The following is a 19,341-nucleotide window of genomic DNA, read 5'->3' as shown; positions in this document are numbered from 1 at the left end:
CCTCACCTGGCTGCCCCGCCCATCACTGCTTGTAGCTCAGGCCCCGCCCTCTACGGCTGGTAACTTTCTGCTGTTCGTAGCCCTCCACAGCTCATAGCCCTCTGCCCTTAGTAGCTTGCGCCCCACCCCAACCGCCATGAGAGCCGCTGCTGGTTTGGTTATGAGGGAGTTAAGGCATCATGACCACAGGCTTTTTATTAATATAGATAGGGGTGGAGAATCAGTTCTATGAAGGTGAATTATGGGCAGACATGAAAGAAAATATAAGAAGTTTAATTTTTTGAGACATATCTTCATACAACAGTCTTTAGATATTTAAGTTAGTAAAAAAGTATTTTTTACAAGTGCTTTGCGGTATTTTTTCTTAAAAAATGTAGTCGTTGCTAAACAGCTCTCAGAGAGAAAAAAACATGTCTTTAAAATAAACTTTTTGAAAAAGACAATATACCTGCTCTAATAAAATACATTACAAAACTATAATAAAAACAGTGAAATACTAATATCAGTGCAGAAAGAAATATTAAGACTGACTGAGAAGAATACATCACTTCTGGGGTATTTTTGCCAAAAATGCATAATCTCCATCGAATTAAGAGAAAATATCAGACAAACTGAAGTTGGAGGACATTTTATGTCATAGCTGACCAATACTCTCCAAACATGTTAAGATCATAAAGACAAGGAAAGACTGAGGAACTGCCGCCGGCTGCAGAAGACTAGGGGGACAGGACACTAAATGCAATATGGGATCCTAGACTGGACACTAGAAAGCAAGGAGGACATTCATGGGAAAACTGATAAATTTTAAGGTCTTTAGTGTAAGTAATAGTATTATACCAATGTTAATTTCTTAGTTTTGATCATTGTACTATGGTTATACAATATGTTAACATTAGGAAATGAGGAGTATACTGGAACTCTATATATTATTTTTGTAATTTTTATGTAATTCTAAAATTATTTCAAAATAAAAAGTGTGCAATGCTCCTGATTCTGTGGGTCAGTAATTTGAGGGACACCACAGGAATCATTGACTCTGTTCCATCATGAATGGGGCCTCGGCTGGGTTGGCTGCATTCTACTGGAGATGTCTGGAGCAGTACAACTGGGGTCATAGGTCTACCCTTGGCTATTCTGTAAGTGGTATTTGCTAGAGGAAATGTCCAAAATTGTTCCTTCATTCAGATGTCTTGTGCCTGCACTAAGATAGCTGGAATAGTCAGTGTATTAGTTTCCTAGGGCTGCTGTAACAAATTACTATGGGCTGGGTGTTTGAAAATAACAGGAATTTATTCTCTCGTAGTTCTGGAAGCTAGACATCTTAAATCAAAGTATTGCCAGGGCCCTGCTCCCTTGGAAGTCTCTGGAAAAGAATCCTTCCTTGCCTCTTCCTAGCTTCTGGTGGCTCCAGAATCCTGGTGTTACTTGGTTATTCCAATCTCCATCTTCACATGGCCTTCTTCCCTATGTCATTGTTTTTCTGTCTCTATTAATCTTCTCTTTTTATAAGGACACCAATTATTGGATTTAGGGCCCAGTCTAGTTTAGTATAACCTCAACTTAACTAATTACATATGCAGAGATCCTATCTCCAAACAAGTTCACATTCTGAGGTTCCATGGGGATATGAATTTTGGAGGGACTACTAAGCTCACTATTGGCAGAATTGGTCAGCATCATTCTCTCTGCATGGAGATAGACCCAAGCAACTTCTGAGCTCTCAATGTGGGGGCTGGAAGGAACAGACCTAAAGGAATTTCATCCACTTCAAAGTTCATGCTAAAAAGTTGCAGGTTGTTGGGATTCTAAAGTGTTAGACATTTCTTTTGTAAAAAAACAAATGGATTTCAGGATTCTCAGAGAAATCAGAGGTCCCTGCTTAGAGCTAGTCTAATATCCAAGCAATATTAGATGACCACTTACAATATATGATATAGGTTAAAGGATTTCAAAAGTGTCCTGCCAAAGAAATACCAACAGCTTCCCAAATCCCTAAAATTTTCACCACTATATACCAGGTAAGTAAATTAAATAGATTGCATGACTTCATAATAGTTCTATATAAAAATAAAAATAAGAAGAAAGAGAAGAAAAAGGAAGATGAAGAGGAGAGAGATCACAAATATACATATACACCAGAGGGAAACTAGAAACATGTGTGCAAAATGAATTGACTGGTCTCAAAAGAGCAGGATTGTTAGAGAACAAGAAATAGGACAAATCAGTAATGGATGTTTATGCAAGGGGCTGCAGAGCCCTGAGTGAGATACCTTGTGAGAGGATCTAGGCCATTAGGAACTGTCTGCATAAACTGGGTGTCTAGAGGCATCTAAGACATACCAGAAGTAAAGGCAAACACATACTTTGTCTTTTCCCCCAATTTTTCACTGCTTGTTCCCTATCCTTGAGCAGATAGAAGCTCTTAAAAACTCTGAAACAGCTGAAACCGGTTTGGCTCACTGGACAGAGTGTCAGCCTGCGGACTGAAGGGTCCTGGGTTCGATTCCGGTCAAGGGCAGGTACCTTGGTTGCAGGCACATCCCCAGTAGGGGGTGTGCAAGAGGCAGCTGATCGATGATTCTCTCTCATCGATGTTTCTAGCTCTCTGTTCCTCTCTCTTCCTCTCAGTGAAAAATAAATAAAATATAAAAAAAAAAACTCTGAAACATACCGAAGCTTAAAGTAGTTCCATATAACCTACCAAATGTGATAATTTCCACTAACAAAGAATTAAACTCATGAAAAAAAAAGAAAAATAATAATTGGGAATTTTACCTTAATCCAAATATTCTATGACTGAGATAAAAATAAAATGAATTAATTTTACTCACCAACAGTTTGTTCTGGTGCAGCAGTCAAAGCTAGAAACTTTTTTGTATTTTCCATTTCTTCATTACTTGGCATAGATTCCCTATGTTTTGCAGACTAATGAAAAGGAAATTAAAGTTTAAATATGAGAAAAAAAAAAAAGCAACATCGGCCCTTGCTGATTGCTCAGTGGTTAGATTCTCAGCCCAAGGACTGAAGGGTTGTAAATTTGATTCTGGTCAAGGGTACGTACCTTGGTTGCAGGCTTAATCCTATTTGCAGGAGGCAACCAATCACTATCTCTCTCACATCGTTGTTTCTCTCTCTCTTTCTCTCTCTCTCCTCCCTCCCTCCCTTCTTCCCTCCCTTCCTTACACTCTCTCTAAAAAATCAATGGGAAAAATATCCTCAGGTGAGAATTAACAAAAAAAAAGAAAGCAACATTGATATTTTGTTAAATTTCAACTTGGTTTCCAATCTTGTACATACAAACAAGAAAATTTAGGTCATTTTTATTCCTTTAATTAGGAAGCCTATTAATGTTTCCTGTCCCCACAAAATTCTATCAAGTATTCCCAAATTGAGTCAGATATAATGTCTAACATTATATCATAAATAGGGCCCAGTGCATGGATTCGTGCACTGGTGGGGTCCCTCAACCTGACCTGCAGGGATCGGGCAGAAACTGGCTCTCTGACATCCCCAAAGGGTCCCAAATTGTGGGAGGGCACAGGCCAGGCCAAGGGACCCCTCCAGTCATGATCATGGCCAAGGAGGGACCACAGAAGGGTTCTAGGGAATTTCTGGCCCTTATTATCCAGTCCTGATCAGAGCCAATCGGGGCTGGCTAGGGAAGGACCATGGGAGGTTGGCCGGTGGGGAGGGACTGTGAGAGGGCTCCAGGACATGTCTACCATCTCACTTAAGTCCCGATCTAGGACCCCAGCAGCAAGCTAATCTACCAGTCAGAGTGTCTTCCCCCCGGTGGTCACTGCATGTCATAGCACTGGTCGAATGGTCGAACAATCGAACACTTAGCATATTAGGCTTTTATTATATAGGATTACCTTACTTAAAATTACTTAATTTTCTGTTTAATATTTCTTTAATTAATGTGTAACCTAAAAGTACATTATCAAATTACAATTTCAGGACATTTCAAGATTACTACTGTATTTCATTATGTTTCCAGTTATAATTCTTGTTTCCAAGCAAGTAAAAAATCTGCTTTGAAATTCAACAGGAATAAGTAATGGGGGAAAAAAAATTTTCTGTTAAAATTGACACAAATTATTTCTTTAGTTTAAAGCACTGCATTTTGTGGGTTCCTTTCTTTCCATCCAAGTGGTCTTCCTGATAACTTATAAAAATATATTCTTAGTTACCATTATTGTTCATTCATATTATTGTTAGGAAAATTTCCTCTGAAGTACCTCATTTGATCAAGGAGAAATTTATCAAAAAATTCCAGTTATTTCAATGTTCCTTACCTTAAAAGTGCTCTTCTTTGAGGGGGAAAATGAAGTGTAGCCAACAGCTATACATCAAGTCAGTGCCAATATCTGGCCAATATCCACTCAATACCACAGAGAATAAGAGGTCTAAGATGGCTAAGGAAAGTTCATCGAGCAATAAAAATACTGAGACAGAAGCAAATAGAGTATGGTCCCAGACCTCAACCACTTTAAAACTTCCTGAAGAGATATTTACCAGAATATGAAATGAAAGACTTCCTCACTTGTTGATCAAAAATGTTTACTCAAATAATGAGAAACAGGATGCCTACTGGATTGTTGGTGGGTTATGGACACCCCAGTGCCAATGCAGTGCCTAAAATCTGGAATGCTGAAAAGTTACCTTCCTCCACAAAACCCTATATAATAAAGAGGTAATATGCAAATTGACCATCACTCCAACACACAAGATGGCTGCCCCCATGTGGACACAAGATGGGACAGCAGGGGAAGGCAGTTGGAGGGACCAGGTCTGAAAAGGAAGGAAGTTGGGGGCAACCAGGCCTGCAGGGGAGGACTGTTAGGAGGGACCAGGTGAGCAGGGGAGGGCAGTTGAGAGAGACAAGGCCTGCAGGGGAGGACAGTTGGGGGGACCAGGCCTGCAGGGGAAGGTAGTTGGGAAGGACAAAGCTTACAGGAAGGACAGTTTGGGAGGACCAGGCCTGCAGTTGAGGGCAGTTAGGGGCAACCAGGCTGGCAAGGGAGGGAAGTTAGGGGTGACCAGCCAAGCAGGGGAGGGCAGTTGGGGGTAACCAGGCCTGCAGGGGAGGGCAGTTGGGGGCGACCATGCTGGCAGGGGAGGTCAGTTAGGGGCGACCTGGCTGGCAAGGGAGGGAAGTTAGGGGTGACCAGGCCAGCAGGAGAGGGCAGTTAGGGGCAATTGGGCCAGCAGGGTAGGAGTTAGGGTCGATCAGGCTGGCAGGAGAGTGGTTGGGGGGCAATCAGGCAGGCAGGAAAGTGGTTTGGAGCCTGCAGTCCTGGATTGTGAGAGGGATGTCCGACTGCCCCTTTAGGCCCACCGGAATTGGGCCTAAAGGGGCAGTCGGACATCCCTCGAGGGGTCCTAAATTGAAGAGGGTGCAGGCTGGGCTAAGGGATTCACACCCCCCATCCTGTGCATGAATTTCATGCACCGGGCCTCTAGTAAGTAATAACGGCAGACCACATTAATTACTACCACAGTCCGTGCTCTTTTTACTTGTCACAGAGGAAATGTCTTCTTACATGTCAGCATTTGTTTATATAATTCTTACCTTCAGGTCTTCCCATAGCTTTATTCTCATTTCTAGACCTTGCTTCTTAACTTCTTTTTCTCTACATTGTTTCTTCATCAATATTTTATCAAGTCTATTCATCTTCTGAATCGCATCTTGAAGTTGAGAGTCCAATTCTTTTAATTCAGGTTCATCTATATTGTGTTGAAAGTAGGAATAAACTTGAAGTTTAAAAAGCCATAAAGCTTTGTTTTGTTTTGTTTTTATTATTTCTTCTTTCATTCAACAAATGTTTATGGCTGATGTTAATAAGTAACATTGGGTTAAGTATCTTGATTTATAGGTGCTTTCACATGTAGTTTTTCACATAATTATCTAAAAATCCTGTGAAATAGACATGTATTTCTATTTTACAGCTGAGATAACTGAATTCTTTTAAATAGCTAATATATTACAGCACTGAACCCAAAAGTGAGTCTTGTATGATTTTATTTATTTATTTTTAATATATATTTTATTGATTTTTTATAGAGAGGAAGGGAGAGAGATAAAGAGCTAGAAACATCGATGAGAGAGTTAACATCGACCAACTGCCTCTTGCACACCCCCTACGGGGGATGTGCCCACAACCAAGGTACATGCCCTTGACCGGAATCGAACCTGGAACCTTTCAGTCCTCAGACCGACGCTCTACCACTGAGCCAAACTGGCTTCGGCAAGTCTTGTATGATTTTAATTTCCAAATTCTTTCTCCTTCATTCTGCTATACCTTTTATATTCATATAATTACCTGTATTTTCCGGCGTACAAGATGACTTTTGAAACGAAAAAAAGTCAACCGAAAATCGGGGGCAAAAGAACAAAATTGCACAAAAATTACCTGCAGATCTTGACGGCAAAGCAAGTCTTTTCTTTGAAGTGGAGGGGGGGGGGGGGGTAGTCTTATACAGCGAATGTAGGCCTAAACCTATGTTTTAACTGTAAAATTAGGGGGTCGTCTTATACGCCGGAAAATACGGTAACAAATAAGGAATAATACAAAAACCCTATCTTAAAGATGCTTCAGACTAATTGAAAGAGAAGGCATGTACACTATAGATACAGTGAAATGGAACATGTCATACTAGTGACACAAAATGGTTCCAACATATAGAAACAAATACAAAAAAGTACTCCATGTAATCAGACACCTTTTACCTATGCCCCTCCCACTTGTTCTATTTTCTAAATGCTCTTGAGTTGTGGATAACTGGAAATAACTTATTTGAAATTAGGGACTCTAGAACTTTCATCATTCAAGTTTTAACATGTTTAATGATATTAATAATATAAGCTAACATTTATAGTTGTTACTTGATAGGCACTGTTTAAGTATTTTATTTACATACATTATCTCATTTAATCCTCATCATAACCCTGTGAGGTTATAATTATTGGCCCCATTTTAAAAATTTGTAAACTAAGGCAATTCATAACTGAGTGACATACATATCCAAGATGATATAACTACTAACTGGTAGTCAGTTTCCACCCTGACCTGTCTGACTCCAGAGCCAAAGCTCTCCAACCACGGATGAGACTTCCTCTGTGATGCCCGATGAAAGATGATCATCCAGCAATAACTACTCAAACACTGAAGTCTCAGCCACCCTAGTTTAGATCATTAGAAATGGCATATTATGCTTAGAAATACCAAATTTTATAACTTTTGAAAATCCAAAGAGTCTAATGATGTTTTTTTATAATGTATACTAGAGCCCCAGTGCACAAAATTTGTGTACAGGGGGGTGTCACTCAGCCCAGCCTGCACCCTCTCTAATCTGGGACCCCTCAAAGGATGTCCTACTACCAGTTTACAGGGACCGGGCCTAAACTGACAGTCAAACATCCCTCTCGCAATCCAAGACTGCTGGCTCCTAACCGCTCACTTGCCTGCCTTATTGCCTCTAACCACTCTGTCTGCCAGCCTGCTTGCCCCCAGCTGCCCCCACCCCTGCTGGCCTGTTCGTCCCCACCCTCCCTCCTCACTGGCCTAACTTGCCTCCAACTTCCCCCCTGCAGGCCTGCTCACTCCAAACTTCCCCTCCCCCTGCTGTCCTGATCACCCCCACTGATGGTCTGCTCGCCCCCAACTGGCTCCTCTGCTGGTCTGCTCACCCCCATCTTCTCTCCCCTCCTCCCCCACCTCCGCACCACCAGCCTGATCACCCACAACTGCCATCCCATCCTGGCCTGATCACCCACAACTGCTCTCTCCTCTTGGCCTCTAACCACCTCTACCTCGGCCCCACCACCATGGCTTTGTCCAAAAGAACATCCGGAAGGTCTCCTCCAAGGTCTCCCAGTCTAATTAGTATATTACCCTTTTATTAGTATAGATAGAGGCCTGGTGCATGTATGGGGGCCGGTTTGCCCTGTAGGGTGTTCTGGATCAGGGTGGGGGTTCCCTTGGGGCATGGGGCGGCCTGGGCGAGGGGCCTGTGGTGGTTTGCAGGCCATCCATGCCCCCATGGGGTGAGGATCCCCACTGGGGTGGGGGGGCCGGGGAGGAGGCGCGTGGCCAGCCTGGGTGAGGGGCTGAGATCCATTTTCAGGCTGGCCACACCCATTTCAGGATGGGGGTCCCCCCTGGGGTGCCTGGCCATCCTGGATGAGGAGCTGACAGCTGTTTGCTGCCTTGTCAAGCCCCCCAGCAGGGACACTCACACCATGGGGGTGTGGCAAGCCTGGATAAGGGGCTTTTTTTCTTTTTCTTTTCTTTTTTTTAGTGCCTCCTTGAGCAGAGGCCAGGGCAAGCCAGGGCAGATGGGAAGTTTGGCTTCCTCCATCTCTGGGGTCAACCCAAGCCTCCTGCTCACTCCAGCACCATGGCCACCACCATCTTTGTTGGGTTAATTTGCATACTCTCTCCTGATTGGCTGGTGAGTGTAGCAGTGTGATGGTTAATTTGCATGTTTCTTTTTCATTAGTGTAGATTACTTCTTCTTTAAGGAAATTAAAACATTTTCAAAGGGAATAAGCTTACCCAAAAAGATCATATTAATAAGGAGGCTCTGCACATTTTAATATGTATGTACTTCAAATGCAATACCCTCTAGTTCTAAATCCTAGCGTGCTCAGGCTCTGTGTACACAAGTCATCTATAGAACTGTCATTTTTAAGTAACTCATCATGCAGGACTGAAACAATGTTAAATACAATGTAAACTGGGTGACAGCTCATCTCAACTACAATACCTTGTTTCCTGATGACTATAATCCTGAATCACCTGGCCTTACTTTGAGAGCTAATATCATCCCAAATTTATACTAACTCAGCAGTTTTCACAGTTTATGAATCTCACCTTCTCTTGCATGGGTGGGGAACCTTTTTTCTGCAAGTGTCATTTGGATATTTATAATATCATTCGCCATACACAGTCAACTTAAAAATTGGCCAAACATGTAATTAACTCAACCCTAATGCCTTGTCAGGGCCAGACCCAATGATTTCATGGGCCTTCCATAGCCCGTGGGCAGACATTCGCCACTCCTGCTTTACCGCCTTAAAAATTACTCAGAATCCAAAGTAGCTTTATGTATGTGAGTTATATCTATTGATAATTACAATATTAGAAATCAAAACTGAAAATATTGTAAATATTTATTTATTCATTTTTAAATAAATGTTATTACTAATTATATGTTAACATAGATGTAATATTTTTTAAATAACTATATTTTCCAAAAAATACTGAGAAGAATAGCATTGTTTTAATTTTTGAATATCTGGATTAACAGAAGACAGCTGAAATCTCATATTTGCTTCTGAAGTCACTCTAGAGCAATTTGTCATTTTAGTTAAAGTACACATAGAAAAGTTGGCCACATAAGACATACAGTAGGAAAGAAGAGAATTGTAATAGCCTTTTTAGATAATGGTAAATATTCTTTGACACTATAAAAATTCAATAAGGGGTGGTCTCTATAAGGTTAGTTGTAATGTAAACCCTCTAACCATATTAGTGAACTTTTTGTATTTGTTCTATTAAAATCCATGGTTCTATCTTTCATGTTAAATGGGTCTTTTACCCTGCACTGGTCATTCGGAAAACAGTGGTTCACTGAATTATGCAGACCTTCTAATGTTAACACATTTCAGTATGCAACATCAAAAAAATCACATTTGTTAATATGGCCACCAAATTTTTTTTTTCTTTTCAGAAAAGTCTAAGTATTAGGAAGTTGTCAAGCTCACATGGACATACGTAAGTTTTCTAAAATCCCACCTTTCACTTGAAAGCTCAAATTTTATCATTGACCAAAAATACTGTCAATTGTCTTCCTTGAGGTAACAGGCTCATTTCTTTTTTATGTATTTTTATTGATTTCAGAGAGGAAGGGAACAGGAAATAGAGAGATCAATGATAAGAGAGAATCATTGCTTAGCTGCCCTCCTGCATGCCCTTCCCCCTCCCTACCCCCCCTCCTTCCCCTGGGCATGTGCCCTGACCAGAATCCAACCCTGAACTCCTAGTTCATGGGTCAACATTCAACCACTGAGTCACACCGACCAGGTGATTTTTTTAAATGAATGCCAAATACCCAAGTCTGAAGGATAATAGATTTTCTGTTGGTCATTCTTTCAAGTAAAAATGGTGTTCCATTTAAAAAGTGGCCACTTCAGTTCTCAAACTATCACACAAGTACTTTTCCTTAGCACAACCTTCACATTTTGGTATACTAACTAGTACAGCAGAATTGTTTTATATGTACCTCCCATTCTACCTCAAAAGATATTTAAAAGATGTGTATTCAAAGATCAAGATATAATAAAATTATTAATTTTTATTGCTTCAAAGACATTCTTGAGTGACAATGGCTATTTCTTTTTTCTGCCAGTGCCTGGGCATAAAGAATATAATGACTAAGAGTGCAATTTGATGCCATTGCCTTGGTTCAAATTTATGCCATTGCCTTGCTAAAGCACCAACAATTTTACCTATACTGCTTTTGCTCCATCAGTGCAAATGTCCATTCAGTGGGCAAGAAGGCAAATTAATTATTTTCAGTATTATGATAAACTACATTACTAATATTTTATGTCAATATTGTGATGAAAGTAGTTTTTACTTTTCAGAGCTCCTGAAAGGGTCTTAGAGACACCCAGAGCTCTGAAGACCACATTTTGAGAAACGCTGTTCTAATTCATTGACCAGTATTAATTTAATAACCATGAAAAAAGGAGTCTTACAAAATCCAAGAATTAGTAATATCAAGTGGCATTATCCCTAAAAAGTATTTATAAATTACATGATACATTTTATTGTATAATTTTAGTAATCAAAAAGATCAATAATTCCTGTAATGAAATACAGAAATAAAGCAATTTTATTAAATTACATATCTTATTATTTTTCTAAGTATACTTAAGGACTCCTAATAGTCTTCTAAATAATAACTTATGATCGATTGTTCATACAAAAAATAACTCATTATTTCAACTTACCTGATAAAAACATATCTAATTCTAATATTTTAACATCTATAATTATCATTAGCCAATCACCTACCTGAACATTTAGAAATTAGCTGTTGTTGAGACAAGTTCAAATCTTCATCTGACCCTTCTTCAGCCAGTTTTATATTATTCTCAGAGTAATGTTCTCCTTTATCATCCTTATTGTTTCTACTTCCCTCTGTATCACTGCTTTCTGAGTGGCCCTCTTTATCAGAGTTCAACTTGTTTGCAATATCAATCTAAAAATTATTTCCAAAGAAACATTTTTTCAAAAATAATGTACTATTTTAAACTTTGAGTTTCTAAACTATTTTAGATAATGGAGGTATATCTGGGGACACACATACACTAGTATTAAAGTATTCTAGGAATTAACATTTCTTAATTAAATGTAATTTAGCTACACAATTAAATTTAATAACAATCTGCACCAAAGAAATAGGCGCCATTCTCTAGCAATTTCTAGCAATAACGGAGAAAAGCCAGGAATCAGTCCTGAAGAGAACTGCTTTCAGGGAACAAGACATGCTGGTCCCTGCTCCCTGACTTATACTCAGCTGACAAGTCAAAGGTCTAGAGCTGTGCTGTCCAATCCTGTATAATAAAGCCTAATATGCTAAGTGTCTGGTCAACTGGTTGGTCATTCAATCAATCAAAACATAATATGCTAATGATATGCTAAGGCTGCTCAACCACTAACCTACCACCACGGGGCAGATGCTCCAGCTGGTAGGTTAGTTTGCTGCTGGGGTCTGATTGATTGGGACTCAGCAAGATGGGCCAGACACATCCTGCAGCCCTCCCACGGTCCTTACCTGGCTGGCCAACCTCCCACATCCCTCCCTGGCCCCAATTGTGCACCAGTGGGGTTCCCTGGCCTGGCCTGCACCCTCTTGCAATCCAGGATCCCTCAGGGTATGTCAGAGAGCTGGTTTTAGCCCAATCCCACAGGCCAGGTCAAAGGGCCCCACTGGAACCAGGACTCTGGTATAATATAATAAGCCACATGTGGCTATTGAACAGCTGAAAAGTAAACAGGCCGAATTGAAATGTACTTTTAATGAAATTCAAATCAGAACCATGTGCTTTGGTGATTATTTTTATGCTATTTACAGTTTTTCTATTTCATTATGGTTTCTCTTTCCATTTTAGCAACATTCACTTTGAAAACACCACTTTGATGCAGCTGTGTTTTCCTGAGAGAACAAGAAAAGACATCCACAGCTGAGTCAGGAGAAAACAGGGGTCACAGGGCACATGGCACATGGCAGGGAGAGTCAGAGTGGAAATAAACACAGCCCAAGAGAGGGTCATAATCTCAAGAAAAGAGAGCCAGCCACTTTTTTTTTTTTAATCCTCACCTCAGGCATGCTTAGACATATGAAGGACATGCTTATAGAGAGGAAGGGCATGCTTACAGAGAGGAAGAAGAGAGAGACATCGATGTGAGAAACATAGACCAGCATGCTCCCTGACTGGGATCAAACCCACAACCCAGGCATGTGCCCTGACTGGGAATCTAACCAGCAACCCTTAGATGCACCAGAGGACACTCAACCGAGCCACTTCAGGGGATGGGCAAGAGCACCAGCCACTTCTGAGAGCAGTACCTTTCCCTCCCAATGGAAGGACTGTCCCCTCCAGTCCTTCTGGGCTCAGTCTTTGGAGGGTTTTATGCTCTCTCTTCACCCACGTGATCAATCTCCCCTATTGTAATCTGTGCCTCTCGAGAATCTCCAAGGTAGAAGGTTGGTGGTGCTGAGAATTAAACTGCCAGGGATACAGGAGCATCTCTGTTCACCTGAACTGGTACATAAATCCCAGCAGAACTGAGCTGAGTCGGTGGTATAATAATTATAGCCACCATTTATTGGTGAATTACTATTCGCCACGTCCTGGGCTAAGTACTTTGCACACACTGCCTCCTTCACTCCACACAATGACCCTATGGTAAAGGCACTGCTGCCTGATTTAACAGAAAAGAACGGATCTGGTATAGAATGAAACTAATGAAGACCCAATTTATAAACAAAACAATGCCTACTTTATGCAATCTCAGAGGTTTTAAGAGGGTTCCCTGTTCTTGTCAAAGGCCAAATAAAACCTGAAATCCATATATCCAGGAAATCCTTAAGGATTTTCTGTAAAAATGCTGAAATAGCTGGGAAAGGTCCCGTGGGCCTTGTCAGTCATTTATATCATGGCATTAATGAATTTAGCTGACCTGACCCTGAGAATGGGTTTTTATGGAGAGGAATATAGGAGATATAAGTAAGATAACTAGATAATAGCAATATACTCGGATAACACACTTCAGGACATATAAAGACCTTTCACATGCATCATCACATATGATCCTGTTAGAATGAGTAGGAAACAATCAGGCAAAAAGATGAAACTGGAAAACAAAAGGCTAACTTTGTTCATTCCACAATTTTACCCATAGCTCCCCACCCATCTTCCCCAGCCCATTCATTGTCCCACAGTCTCTCTGCTCCTAACCCTCCTGCTCTTTCTACCCTGTGGCCTCTGTGTATGATTTTCCTTCCTTCTTCATTCTCAAAGCCACCTTCCAGCTCCAGTTTTCATTCCTCCATGTCCCCCACTTCATACCTGCATGTTAGTCCCAGGAAAAGTAAATACCCGATAGAAACCTTTCCTAACAATTAGATTCCCTACCTGAAAGATATGGGATTTTTACCAAAAATATTCATAAGCAAAAATAAACCAAAAAGTTTAGAATGAGAAATCTATTATTACTAAAGAAATTTCATTAAAAATCTAGCATTTTAATTTTCTGACATATAAAAAATTCTGGCAATATATCAGTCAATGCCCAATTTGAACGATAAAACTAATAAAAACTTCAGGATTTATTATTCAGACAAAACACAAGGTTTCACAGACACTGAATCATTTGCAATCAGAAGTCAACGTGCAATCGACCTGTGGCTTCCTTCCCCAATCTAAGATGGACCTTACATATTTTCCAGGAACATGATTAACGCAAATCACAATTTTTTAGGAGGCTTTCCTTTTTATAATAAATATTCTAGAGTTAACTGTAGCTTAGTTGGTTCAAATAAAATCTTACTTGAGTGACCACTGATATTTTTCTTTTAAATAAGTCTTGAACAAAGTAATATTAATCAATGTATTAAAACGTGTGTGTCTATATTGTGAAGTTGATGCTTTACAAAAAAAAAAAAAAATCAGCCAGGAATATATAAGCAGAAATAATAATTCTATGCTACTCTAAATTTTATCAGGTTTTTGTATATTATCCTACCTACACAAAGAGGAAAAATCTTCATTCTAAATTTATTGAACACATATTTTATGAATACTTACTATGTGCCACACTAAATGCTGAATGCTATGAATAACACAGAAAGGATGGACCGATTGAGTTAAAGAACTGAAACCCGCCCCCACATGGGTGGCTCAGTTGGTTGGAGCATCTCATACACCAACCAACATGCTGGAACTGGCTTCTGGCAGTCAGTGCACGTTACAGCAAGCAGCTGAGTGGCCTTAACTCTCTGTGCTGGGGTCCCTCGGCCTGGCCTGTGCCCTCTCGCAATCTGGGACCCCTCAGAGGATGTCAGAGAGCCAATTTCAGCCCGGTCCCGCAGGCCAAGCCAAGGGATCCCACTGGTGCACAAATTCATGCACTAGGCCTCTACTTTCATATAAAATTGTCTAAAGTAAAGTCCAAGAAATCTGAGTGCTCCCAGCATACTCAAAAGAACTACCTTAAAATGGGATGTTAACAACTCTGATGTATCAGAGTTTAAATCATTTCTAAACAGCAAAGTACCTTGAAGGGCACTGGCTCTGGTGAGAGCACCTCCAAAGAAGTTGTTGAACACCTGCTCTCAGGACGTGTTCTTGAACTTGAGGCTGGTTTTGAAATCCCGTCTAAGTTTCCCTTTATAATATCCATTGATATCCTGAAACAAATATTTTAAAGCAAGTTATTATGTATACTTGTTTCAGTAGGTTAATATGCAATTCATGGTCTTTGTTATAAGAATTATGTTGCTCCCAAAGTCACACTACCCTAATTTCATGAAAGACGTCTGTGTCTGTGGATTATTAGATTTTATTTCACTGTAGGTGTAAAATGCTGCCTCAGATGTTAGATTCTGAAAGTGGCTAAAAAGAATGCATAAGTGAATGCCATCTTGATGGCTTCCTGTGCCTCTGAGAGATATTCAATACACTCATGAAGCACCACACCTCTGGACCAAGATTCATGCTTTGTCGTAATGATTGGCTAAGCCCTCTACTTTCTTCTGGTTTTGCCTGCCTTATTCCCCCTCGTCTTCCCTCTCAGTTCTGAGTTCTCCTCACCTCCTTGGTGCTGTATTTTCATAGAGTACCTACCTCCTGGTCACTGCTCTTTTTTTATCAACCCTCCCCTTCTAAAACCCATGACACTACTTCTGCCCTCTGAGTCAACAGAGAACAAAACTACTTTCTCAAATAGGGGGACAAACTTTCATTATCTGGCTACACATCGCGAATCTTTTTAACTATATTTCTTGTGTCACCACCACAGACCTCTCACCACTCCGGCTGCTCTATTCCCAGTGCTGCTTTCGGAAGCAGGAAGGATGAGGCAGGGTGGTTTAAGTGATTGGGAGGACTTGGGTACTGCTTGCACATTGACCCTTCCGAACTGTGGCTTTTTCAGTTAAAGAATCGAAACCCGCCCCCACATGGGTGGCTCAGTTGGTTGGAGCATCTCATACACCAACCAACATGCTGGAACTGGCTTCTGGCAGTCAGTGCACATTATAGCAAGCAGTTGAGTGGCCTTAACTCTCTGTTAAGAGAGTCCAGATTTGTTCAGGAATGTGAGGCTGTCATGCCTGCTGAATAAAATGAAAGGAATAGGGAGAGTTCCAGTTTTGCCTTCTCGATACTTAGCTTTATACGTGAATGGAAATCTTCCAACAAATTTTTTCCTAAATTCCTATCAATTATGAATTAAATCATTTCTCTTATAAAAGCATGAAGAAAGGCAATTGCATCTGGCTCAGCAAGTGTTAACAACATCCTTTCCTTATCCTACAAAGTGACTCGTCATTCTCTGTTTTTTAAACAGCACAGGCTGAGTCCAGAGAAGTTTTGGACACAGGCAGAAGCACAAACATAAACAACTTGATGTGTCTCCAAGGCACACAGACCATTCAGTGTGCCAAAGCTGGTGCCTATGGAACGGTAGGTCAAGTCTTTCCATCTCAGCAAATGAAAAAGGTATTGGTCTCAATGTTATTCAACTCTGCAAAAGGGTTCTGGCTCACTCAGGAAGGCACTGACATTATTATTGTGGGATGACGGATTACCCTGGCCGGTCATGTCACAATAAAAAAGCGTAAGGCACTGAAAGGCCAAATGTCTTGTAAATGCCCTAAGGAGCTTGTCAGGGAGACTTATTGCAGCTTACAGAAGGAGCAGTGGGATGGAAGCATGTGCAGAGCCAGTATAATACATGTCAGTACAGGGTGAGTCCGGGGAGCCACCAGTGACATGGATCGGCTATAAGGCTCCAGAAATCTTACAGTTTGCTTTAGAAATAAGTCTGTTCTATTATTTTTGCTCCTGAAAATAATAAATTAAATAAAATACAGTTCCCAGGGAGAGTGGGAATGTAACTGACAATCTTTGAATCTGGCCCATATAGAAAAAAAGTATGGACAAAGGGCATTGAATTAGGATCTCACAGATGTATTTGAGTGTTTGAGAGGAAACCTCAATAGCCACATAGAAATTCCACAAGAAAAATAAAGCACCGTACAAAAAAGAAAGCAATTAAATGACAAAATTGGGGAGTAACTGGAACTTTCATATACTGGTTGTGAGAATACAAAACAGGACATCCGTGTTATAGAACTGCTTGGCATTTTCTTATAAAGCTAAACATACACTTACCATACGATTCCACAATCTCATTTCTACAATAGATATTTACCCAAGAAATATATATGGTTCACACACACACACACACACACACATACACACAAATAAAACTGTACATGAATGTTTATAGCAGCTTCATTAATTGCCCAAAACTGGAAACATCCAAATGTTGCTCAACTGCCCTAGCCAGTTACTCAGTGGTTAGAGCGTTGGCTGGAGGACTGAAGGGTCTCAGGTTCGATTCCAGTCAGGGGCACATACCTCAGTTTTAGGGTTGCAGGCTCAGGCCCGGCCCAAGTTGGGGACATATGCGGATGTATCCCTTTTACAAAGATGTTTCTCTCTGTGTGTCTCCCCTCTCCCTCCCACTCTCTCTAAAAATCAATGGGAAAAATATCCTCCAGTGAGGATTAACAAATGTCACTCAACAAGGGAATGAATAAGCAAACTATGGTACATCCATCCAAATGAATACTACCCAGCAATATACAGGGACAAACAACTGATACAAAACATAGAGGAATTTCAACTGCATTATATTAAATTGAAAGAAGCCAGGTTCAAAAGACTCCATAATGTCTGCCCAATTATAGGATATTCTGGAATACACAGAACTTGAGGAGAAATGGTTGCCAGGGCTGGGAGTAGGGAGGGGTTAACTACAAAAAGGATACCAAGGAATTTGTTCTGTGTCTTAACTGTTGTGGCAATTGTGTTTGTCATCAGACTCACATTAAAAGGGTGAATTTTACCATATATAAAGTATACCTTAATTTTAAGTTAACCTCTTTTACAAATTTTTCTTGTTATAGTTATGTATCCCGAAGATAAATGAGAATTGCTTAGTCAAAGAACATTTGCGTTTCAAATTCTGGTAGTCTGTCAAATTGTTCTCCAAAGATACTGTTACCAACCACACTGCTACCACCCAGTAATGATGAGATGGAAGCCTGTTTCCCCGTGTTGGACTGGGGTCATTGGTTAACGTCAACGCTTTTTTATCTTTGTCAATCTGGAAAGAGCCAAAAGTTATCTGGAGTTGGACTGACTTCATTTTAATTACAAGAGAAGTTGAGCCTCTAGTTAAAAGTTCAGTGGCCACCACTTAGTTAGTTGAAATGCCGATTTGCATTCTTGGTCATTTATGGTCTATTTTAGTGGCTGATGGTTGATTTTTTTTTTAATTTTATTGATTTTTTACAGAGAGAGAGAGGGATAGAGAGTTAGAAACATCTATGAGAAACATCGACCAGCTGCCTCTTTCACACTCCCTACTGGGGTTGTGCCCGCAACTAAGGTACATCCCCAGTCCGCAGGCGCTCTATCATTGAGCCAAACCGGTTTCGGCTGATGGTTGATTTTAATAGAAATACTAATAGGATATTGGTCAGACTCCCAGGCAGGCCCCGCCCCAGGCCCCGCCCCAGGCCCCGCCCCTCTCCCGGCAGCCCGCGGCCTCCCCTTTCGCTGCGCTCCGCGTGGACCGGCGGCGGGGCTGTGGAGCCGGCTCCTCACCTGCCTGAGGGGACTCTGGGAACTAGTCGCTCTGAGGCACCCCACGTCCCCTTAAAAAGCAAGGAGGTCCCTCCTGTCACCACAGTTAACTACTCGGAAGGTGAGAGGAGTTGCGGGTGCAAAGCCCTCCGGCTTCTGAGAACGCTGTTCCCCTGGCAACCGAGCCACGCGCTCCCAGTCTCGCGATAACAGGAAAGGGCTGTACCACCCAGAATGAGACGTGGGGGCGGGGCGGCGAGGCGCTGGGGCAGCCCCCCGGCTGGTTGGTGGTTCCGGAGGACGCGGTGGGCAGGGGATGGTGATGGACGGAGATGTCTGGGTGCTAGCTAGTGTGGCTCCGGCCTTCTCTGTCTATATGGTGCCGGCCCTGCAGGTCCGCTACCCTCGCTGAGCCCGTTGCTTCCTCTGTAAAATGGGGATGATAATATAGCTCCTCTGTAAAATGGGGAAGATTGTGCAGCTCCAAAAGATCGTGTATGTGAAGTTTTTGCTAAAGGTTGAATACCATATAAATTAAAAATTAGTAATTGCATAAATAGGGCCACAGCCCCCAAAGGGTAAAAGTGATATTTGTAGTTTCTGTCATTGTCAGTGCATGAAGATTCTTTCGTTTAGTCCACAAACTGATTTTCTTCATCCCTAGTACTGTACCATGAAATACCTGCTTTCCCTCTGCCCCCCCCCCCCCCCCCCCCCCCCCAGTCTGGGCAGCACTTTGCAGTTTACAAGGCATTTTCACATACTTGGCCCCTGTATCTTCGTTGTTTGAGGTGGATAGGGTGTGGATTCAAGTGGTTTTCAGCAGCATAAACAGACAAAGGTTCAGTGAGTTCCTCAAAAAACCACAACAACCTACTTGGGCA

General features: G+C 41.3%; 1 protein-coding gene across 1 annotated transcript in view; it reads right to left on the bottom strand.

Annotated features, from left to right (window-relative positions):
• The window catches only part of FSIP1 (fibrous sheath interacting protein 1), a 168,944-nt gene extending 150,312 nt beyond the window's left edge, over positions 1 to 18,632 (bottom strand). The window contains exons 1-5 of the mRNA XM_084890961.1: positions 18,479 to 18,632; positions 14,856 to 14,988; positions 11,088 to 11,274; positions 5,576 to 5,730; positions 2,832 to 2,925 (exon numbers count right to left, since the gene is read on the bottom strand). Of these exons, the coding sequence (XP_084747087.1) occupies positions 2,832 to 2,925; positions 5,576 to 5,730; positions 11,088 to 11,274; positions 14,856 to 14,981 (562 nt within the window). The 5' untranslated portion in view covers positions 14,982 to 14,988; positions 18,479 to 18,632. The remainder of the gene's footprint in view (positions 1 to 2,831; positions 2,926 to 5,575; positions 5,731 to 11,087; positions 11,275 to 14,855; positions 14,989 to 18,478) is intronic.
• Between the last annotated feature and the right edge of the window lie 709 nt (positions 18,633 to 19,341).

The sequence above is a fragment of the Pipistrellus hanaki genome (genome assembly GCF_964339955.1).
Source record: "Pipistrellus hanaki genome assembly, chromosome: 1".
In the NCBI taxonomy this organism is placed as follows: Eukaryota; Metazoa; Chordata; class Mammalia; order Chiroptera; family Vespertilionidae; genus Pipistrellus; species Pipistrellus hanaki.
This window is presented reverse-complemented; position numbering and strand designations above follow the sequence as displayed.